Source organism: Habropoda laboriosa, unplaced genomic scaffold (assembly GCF_001263275.1).
Source record: "Habropoda laboriosa isolate 0110345459 unplaced genomic scaffold, ASM126327v1 scaffold36, whole genome shotgun sequence".
Taxonomy (NCBI): domain Eukaryota; kingdom Metazoa; phylum Arthropoda; class Insecta; order Hymenoptera; family Apidae; genus Habropoda; species Habropoda laboriosa.
In genome coordinates this window covers 937,188-946,133 of record NW_017100155.1, presented here as the reverse complement: position 1 = coordinate 946,133, position 8,946 = coordinate 937,188, and the positions used below count along the sequence as shown (strand labels likewise).

Sequence of the window (8,946 nt, the reverse complement as noted above, 5' to 3'; positions counted from 1 at the left end):
GATCATATCTCGTGAATAAGCACTTTAAATTTATAAGTGGATACATCAATGGACCAAAGATAAGAGAAAAGTACAAATGAAAATGAAGATTCTCTATTATCACAAATCGTAAAAGTAAAAATTAATATGTATATACCAAGAAAGAACATAAAAATTTGTGCGTTAAGTATTTTATACCTTTCATGAAATTTACATCTCCATCGATAAAACAGAACGAACACGTATGGATCATCGACATACAATACAAACGTGAAAAAGCTGAACAAAAATTGAATTACTTAATTTCATTGCTTATTAAATTGCCAGATATTTTGTGATGTCTAAATATATAACTGTAATGAAAAAATAATAACAATTTTGTCTTAATATTTCGCAGGTGAAAATTAAAAATATCTACCATACCGATTGATTTTAGATCGAAGCGATTTGCACAGGTAATGAAACATCTACACAGACACATTGCACAGGAGTGTGTAAGCTGTGTGAGCTGTCACATAATGAACACCGACCACATCGCGTGTGTAGTCAACTGGCACAATTTCTTACGATAATGAGATTATCTAAAATACGTATATCAAACCTTCGCGATACCATGTGAAATCCATTGTTGCAAACCTGTTTATGGAAAGAAGAACCTCAATATTTATAACCTTAATAACGTGACATGTGACATTAAGAACATAAATAAACTGTATCCTTTTAAAAGTTCAGTTTTTTAAATACTTTTTCATTTTTGTTTGAAAATAACAATGAAATCGGTAATGATAGTAAATTTGACAACGTGCAAGTGTCGTAATCTTGATTTAGATATTGATAAACATATTGTAAAACAGGTCCGCGAGATATTCATTTTTCATTTCATTCTGATGAATCGTTTAATTTGATTTCATGCCAACATTCTATACCCCTCTCTCACGTGTTAGATCATTTTTTGAGTCATGAAAATCTATGACTTCGTTGTTGTAACATTTCTTTTGTTGTATTACAACTATTGTCTACCTATGCATCAATAGTGTATATTTTACTTGTTTCTTGCTTTTAAATAATGAGTACCGTTGTTTGTGCTATGTTTAATTAGTGAAAATGATTCGTGAATTAAAAATTATTTAAATAATATGACAATAAGAGATTTTAATCTACATTATTGTACCCTGAAAGCTACAAAGTACAAGTGTATTATGAAATTAGTTTGACTTAACTCCAGATGTTTAGTTACTTAATGATTATTTTTGTAACATTTCAATAAGAATGGCTGACAATATATCAAATGAAGGAAAAGCTGAGATTTCCACGGTAGATCATTTGGTCTTACATGATTCAGAATATGATGATGCATTAGAAATTACCATCAATGAAACTGATGATATACATATTGAATCTAAAGATAGTGATAATAGAGGTAAATTTATGATGCTTGTTTCTAATATTCCTAATTTCCATTGTTTCCACTAACTGTCTATCATGCTAACTATATTAATAAACTACATTTGTGTGTTGTTTTTCTTTGTTTACACTAGAACGTCTTGGCGTGCTACCTTTCTCTGCTATACATGATTTACCAAAAGACTTTAAAAGTCAATACCGTAATGTTTTTATTCCTGGTGAAGAAGTGCATGTAAACATCATAGACAATGAACGTAGTGTAACAACGCACCCTTTGAATCCAAATTTGTATACAATTGAATTTAGGCATGGTCCATTTAGTTGGACAATTAAAAAACGATATAAACATATCCAGAATTTGCATAATCAATTGAAAATATATCGTACTAGCTTACATATTCCTTTTCCAACAAAAAGTCACAAAGAAAGGAGAAACAGTTTAAGAAGCTTAGGGGATGCAAAGGAAAAAAAAGGTCGAAGAGGTGCATTACCAAGGTATGAAAACATATGTTATATATCTCATATACTTAAAAAATTCATTTTCCAGAATAAGTTAAAAATAAATAATTATTTCATAGATTTCCAAATAAACCAGATGTTCTAGTACCATATGAACAATTAGACCATAGAAAGAGAGTATTAGAAGAATATTTAACAAATTTATTAAAAATAAAAATTTACTTGCATCATCCAGAAACTGTAAGTAAATATTTATAATTTGTGTACATGATATATACTAACTCTTATGCAATATTTTCAGACCAATTTTTTAGAAGTATCACACTTGTCATTCATAGAGGATTTAGGAATGAAAGGTAAAGAAGGAATTGTTTTAAAACGAACTGGATCAGGTGCAAGAACTAGATGCAATTTTTGCGGCCTTCTCGAAGGCATGTGTTGTATTAGATGTAATCATTTTTGCACATCTTTGTGCGGAAAATGGCATTCTCGACATCTTGTCGTTAAAGATACTTTTGTTGCCTATATTAGGCCTAAAGATGGTAGCATAAAATCAGTAATTTTAATGGATAATGGTTTTGGAATTAGTTTTGGCATGTATACAACAGGCTTAAGAAATGGTATGCAAATTGTAAGTCTTAGCAGGCACATAGTAATTAAATGCTGGACAAAAAGAAAGGCAAAAGAATGGATGGAGTTTATACAAGAAGTGAGTAACAAACAAGGTAAGTCTTTAAACAGTATAAAATTTGATATCTAGAAACTTCAAATAACAAATTATATCACTGTAGGTCGAGATTTTATACAAACAAATCCGCACAATTCATTTGCACCTTACCGTTCACCTACACCAGCTACATGGTTCGTCGATGGATCAAGTTATATGTCTGCCGTTGCAGACGCATTAGAAAATGCCACCGAAGAAATTTTCATTGCAGATTGGTGGTTATCACCTGAGATTTTTATGAAGAGGCCAGCAATTAACAGTGACTATTGGCGGCTAGATAAAATCTTACAAAGGAAAGCTGTAAGTATGAACAAAATTTTTTATTAATTACTCAAATTACTATTTTACATTGTGTTCTTTACTTTATTAATGCTGACGTAAACATTCAGGATTCTTGATAAGGCCAATGTAATTTTAATTAAAGTAAGAATTACTATTGCAAATTTATAAAGGAAGTATGAATTTATATTTGTAGTAATTAATTCTTTACTTAGTCGGAAGGAGTGAAGATATTTATAATGATCTACAAGGAAGTAGAAGTCGCGCTAGGCATAAACAGTTTCTATAGTAAACAACGATTAGTTGAACAATGTCCTGAAAATATAAAAGTATTACGCCATCCAGATCATGCGAGAGTAGGAGTGTTTCTTTGGGCACATCATGAGAAAATTGTAGTTGTCGATCAAAGTATTGCTTTTCTCGGTGGTATCGATTTATGTTACGGTCGATGGGATAATAATGAACATAGATTAATAGACTTAGGTAACTTAAACTTGAAATTAAATATTATTCATTGTCATAAATTGCAATTAATTACATTATTTTCAATTTTAGGTAGCACTCATCATTCTAGCATTTACATTCCATCAAAAGGTAAATTTACTAATACCAGCAGTAAGAAAGTATCAAAAACCATTGCAAATAAACATGTTTTATTATCGCTGGCTATTGCAACTAACACGGTCGTGATGGCTACTACAAAATCTATGCCTGTGTTGTAAGTTTTTTTCAGTATTTTTTATACATTTTGGCTAAATAATAAATTAAAAACTTCAACAAATTTATTTCTTAGACCAATGATAAGTAATAAATCATCGATGCCACCAGCATTACCACAATTAAATCCTGGAGATTTATTATTAATGCAACCACCAAACGATTTAGACACGATGAAATGTGATACTCCAAATACAGAGCGTAAAAATTTATTTGGGATTGCAAAAGATACTATGGGCAAAGTGAAACAAAATATTAAGTTAAAAAGGCAAGAGCTAATTAATATGGTGTATAATCCAAACGAAGAAAGTAGTGACGAAGAAGACGTGCTAGACGAGTAAGTTGATTTATTATCAATACATACAGCATAAAGAAAAAACATTGTCATTAAAACAGTTATTGATATATTTTCAGTGATACAGTGCAAACTCCAATTGAAAGTAGTGAATCAACATTATATAACGGACAAGATGTATTTTCAGAATATCCAGGTGTTGCTAAACTATGGCTTGGAAAAGACTACACAAATTTCATTGTTAAGGATTTTAACGATCTCGAAAGACCCTACCAAGATTTAATAGATAGGAGTACTACTCCTAGAATGCCATGGCACGATATGGGAGTTATGGTACAAAATGCATCAGCTAGAGATGTTGCTAGACACTTTATTCAACGTTGGAATGCAATAAAGGTAAATCCTTTTTTTATGTGCACCAGTAGATTAGCGAAGTTTATTTTAAGAAGTTTTATATTAGAATTAAATGTCCAATCAGATGGAGAAAGCAAAATTAAATTCGTGCTACCCGTTTTTACTTCCAAAATCGTATAAAGACTGCAAAAGCTATGTACCATTTATTGAGAAAGCTGCAATACACAACGTTAAATGCCAAGTACTACGATCAGCCAGTTCTTGGTCTGCTGGTTTTCTTGATTCAGAAACTTTAGAACAAAGTATACAAGAAGCTTACATCCAAGCTATTAGTAAAGCAGAAAGGTAGAATTAATTTTTACAAATAAACAAATTAACTAGTATACTTGTGCTAATATATTTCTTTCTATTTAAGGTACATATATATAGAGAATCAATTTTTTATAACACTTGCATCCATGAAACGAACCGCAGTAAAGAATCGCATAGGAGAAACGCTACTCAAACGAATTTTAAGAGCACACCGTGAAGGTGCAGTGTTCAGAGTGTTTGTAATAATGCCTTTGTTACCAGGTTTTGAGGGCGAAGTTGGAGGTCCAACTGGTACTGCCTTACGAGCTATTACACACTGGAATTATGCTTCTATATCTAGGTGAGAATTTCTCATAGTATTAAATTGTGTTAAAAAACAAATGATGAATATGAACTAAATAATTGGGAACTTCTTAATTGTTAATAGAGGTAGAGATGCTATTCTTAATCGGCTAATTGATGCTGGAATAGAAGATCCTAGCGAATACATAACATTCCATGGTTTAAGGGCGCATGCAATGTTAAACGGCACATTAGTGACAGAGCTAATTTATGTTCACAGCAAGCTATTAATTGTAGATGACAGTACGGTCATTTGTGGTTCAGCTAATATTAATGACAGAAGCATGATAGCCACAAGGGACAGCGAGATTGCAGTAATAATTCACGTAAGCGTTACTGACGTACCGATAAAACATTTTACGTTCAAATAGAACAGTTTTATTATTAAAATATTGATTGTTGGACAATCACAGGATCGAGAATTTGAAGATGGAAGAATGAACGATATACCATTCCCCTGCGGCAAATTTGCAGGATCATTACGAAAACAATTAATTTCTGAACATCTAGGATTATTTAAAACCAATGAAGATATAGACGTAACAGATATGATCAGAAGATCATTCTACAGAGATGTATGGTGTGCCAGAAGTAATCGAAATACGGAAATTTATGAGAAAGTGTTTCATTGTATTCCAACAGACAAAGTTGTTAATTTTTCCATGTTAAGACAGTATCAAGATGAAGAACCACTTTGTTTAACAGACCCACTTTTGGCCCAAGAAATGGTCGAGCAAATTAAGGTACAAATAACTAGAAAAAGGATATATTATTTAAACAAATTTTATTTATACTTTTATAAATTTCATTTTTAGGGTCATTTAGTAACTATGCCATTAAAATTTTTATGCAATGAGGATCTGAAACCTGCTGCTGGTACAGTAGAGGGAATAATGCCAACAGCACTATGGACATAGATTTTTGATATTTGAAATCCAACAATAATGAAGTTTCGATCAATATTTTTATTGCAGTTACAAACGTATTAATTTAACGTTAAATTTCTCATTGACTAAAGGACAAAGCATCACTGCGTGTTTGTGATTAAATATTTTATCATGTTCTTAAACAAAACATAAATGTGTTCCAATATAAGGTTGCTATGAGCTACTTTTACTAAAAAGCACTTAATTGTAATAGTAGCACGAATCAATATATAACATATATTGTTAAATTGTATATATTAAGTATTTTTTTAATTCGATTTGTTATTATAATCAGTGGCAACATTGACGAAAAATAATCGTAACTAAACAATATCGAATACTAAAGAAAGTTAGAGTTAAAAGAATATATAGATTATTAATTGTATTCCGAATGGATTACGGTTGTACTTTAACATTTTATAAAGTCTACCTCTTTCTAAAAGAGCACGTTATTAATATTGACATAATATATAAATGTTATTAACTTAAAGTTAATATGATTATTTCACTCATCTAGAGGGCTCAAACATGTTTTATTATAGATGAAAACGCTTAACAATATTTCAACGTGCCTTTTAATAAATTGACTTTTATATTACAAATTTTATTTTAAAATATTATTTATTTGTACTGTATTAAAGCGTAAAAGAACATAGGCAAACTTTTGGCAACCAAACGGTTTATGGCCAACAGCATCAGAAGCTAAATAAATAATAAGTCTACGCTTATCATAAACGTTGGTGCGGTTAAAGAAAATTTTCCTCGTTTTGTCATTTTTACCACCCCAACCTTTACACGACACGCCATCCTTTCCGTTCTATATTAGTATTCTAGTTTTTCGTAAAAGATTTTTTATACATCAGCCAGCAAAATCAAGTCGAACCACCGAAAGATAAATATCTAACTTGCAAATACAATCTTTCAATTGAAATCAATGCATTTACTTCTCAACTATTCACATAAAGTTAATTCGGTACGTGAGGTACAAGTAGCGCTTTAATATCTCTTTTAAAGACTCCGCGTAGGCATATACTGAATGGCGCATAAAATAATAGTTCGTAATGTTACATGCCACTGACTTTTTAACCTTTTTTTCTTTTTTATTGCTTTTATTTAATATAAAAATTTATCATATGACTGCTTTCGAAGTATATTGTAAATGTAACAAATGACGCGGTTAAATCCATTAGTTCTAGTCTTTTTGACTTGGAAATAACGTACTATGTTAAGGACTGTATAAAAATTTACCTGATATTTAAGTTATTTTTCCATAAACACGAAGCTCACATCTAATACTGAAATATTCTTCATTCTTGAAACACATCATCACTAAATTTCCACTAATTATAAAGAATTCACAAAGAATTAACTTATCACGTTTTCGACGCGCGAATTTATGAAACTATTCAAATTGATTTCTTCGCTTCAAACTTCTGCATATCTGTTTACGCATGCGTAATCTACAGGGTGTCCAGTTAACTTTTATACTGAATTGGAGAGTTGATTCTACTTAAAGCCGATTCGATTTTCCTTTTAGTAATATAATAAATGTATCACAAATATATTAAAATGTATTACTAAGTTTCTTTTATAGACAAATATTACACTTCATTTATATTTGTTTCCGGTTCGACTGATTATTCTTAACCGCACTATCAATTTTTTACTCAATTATAAAGAAAATTGCAATCGTCAAATTTTATTACTTTTCAAAGTCAATTAATTTATTGTATTTATATTACAGAAATTACGAATGAATTTTAACCATCTTTACATTACCAACTGATAGTAACATCTACCTTAATAATAAATGAAATATGTATTTTATTAATAAATATTAATTTTGAAAAATACATGGATAAGATAGTGGCACAGACGAGTATCTTGTCTGTGATAACAACACAATTATATAAATAGAATTTAAAAAATCGAAAAAATAATATATTAATACAAGTAATATCAAAAAGGCTAATGTCTTTTTTGTTAAATTAATAGAGAAACATATGTTCAAAATATTTCAATATAATCGAATTATATTAGTGAATGAATAAAACACGTCCTGCACTATCGAGCGACCGAACTAAACTAAATAACAAAAGTTTGTTGTGATTAGTTCATTCCTACCTTTACATTTACTAGGGTGGTTATATCATGGTAAACATTGAACAAATCAATAACCTTATCAGAAAATTATATGTTAACAATAGAAAAGCATTTTACTATCCAATGACGACATATGTTTATCAATTTCATATTAACCGTTTTCATACTTATATATTTTAAATTTTCTGTTATAATAAAAACTATTTACAAGCACATGTTATTTATCACACTACGAAGTACACTAGATTTTTGTATTTTATTTATACTTATGACAAACTGTTTGTAATATATTTATTTTGTATTAAATTGTAAAAACGTCATTTGCAACTTTTTTGTCATGCATTACATTTTACACATAGTATTAAATATTTAGAATAATTTTTCAATATGAACACTTTTCAAACACTCATCTATTAAATTTAAGTTGTCCATGTACTGAGGTGACCTGCCCTCAGGGGCCGCCACGAAAACAGTTTCTTCACTCCTCTCATCCGGTTCCAGCAGAGCAGCTGTCTCTGTTTTTAATACGTCTTGTGTTTTGAATATCACTTTCTGGCGATGTGTTAAATACAATTTTTCGTTTGCAACAGAAATATTAGAATAGTGCAATCCTTCGTTTAGTACCCTTTTCTGTATTATCAAAAAAGAAATGACGTATGTAAGTTCGTGGGAAGAGTTTGAGAAAGGTGCAGAGAGGTTATATCTTCAAGACCCAGCGAAGGTGTGTTTTAATTAAATTAACGTCGATTTTACTGTTTTTTTTTATCACGAAATGCTAGAAATATTCTGTAGCTTATAATTACAGTGTTATATAAATGTATTTCATTCAATAATTTAAAAAACTTTCGTAGGTTATAAACGTCGAGTGACATGACAGTATGACATGTCACATTAACATTCAAAATTAAATTTTGTTTGAATCTTATTTCCAAATGATTGGATTAAATGTAACAAGACGTTTAAGACATAAATTTTGATTATGTTATTCGTATATCTTAATTGTAGGTTTCAGGTAAAATTAATAAAATTTACAGAGACAAATAATATAT

At 30.0% G+C, this 8,946-nt stretch overlaps 2 protein-coding genes across 2 annotated transcripts in view; both read left to right on the top strand.

Annotated features, from left to right (window-relative positions):
• The first annotated feature begins 1,248 nt into the window (after positions 1-1,248).
• Positions 1,249-5,802, top strand: LOC108576166 (phospholipase D2). Its single transcript, XM_017939113.1, has 14 exons — positions 1,249-1,399; positions 1,518-1,878; positions 1,962-2,082; positions 2,144-2,567; positions 2,634-2,869; positions 3,064-3,331; positions 3,404-3,566; positions 3,642-3,902; positions 3,980-4,256; positions 4,339-4,559; positions 4,630-4,866; positions 4,954-5,194; positions 5,282-5,611; positions 5,684-5,802. The coding sequence occupies exons 1-14, from the start codon at positions 1,249-1,251 to the stop codon at positions 5,783-5,785; spliced, it is 3,393 nt and encodes a 1,130-aa protein (XP_017794602.1). The 3' UTR covers positions 5,786-5,802.
• Positions 5,803-8,402: 2,600 nt separating this feature from the next.
• The window catches only part of LOC108576304 (signal recognition particle 9 kDa protein), a 974-nt gene continuing 430 nt past the window's right edge, over positions 8,403-8,946 (top strand). Inside the window, exon 1 of the mRNA XM_017939268.1 lies at positions 8,403-8,618. Within this exon, the coding sequence (XP_017794757.1) occupies positions 8,547-8,618 (72 nt within the window). The 5' untranslated portion in view covers positions 8,403-8,546. The remainder of the gene's footprint in view (positions 8,619-8,946) is intronic.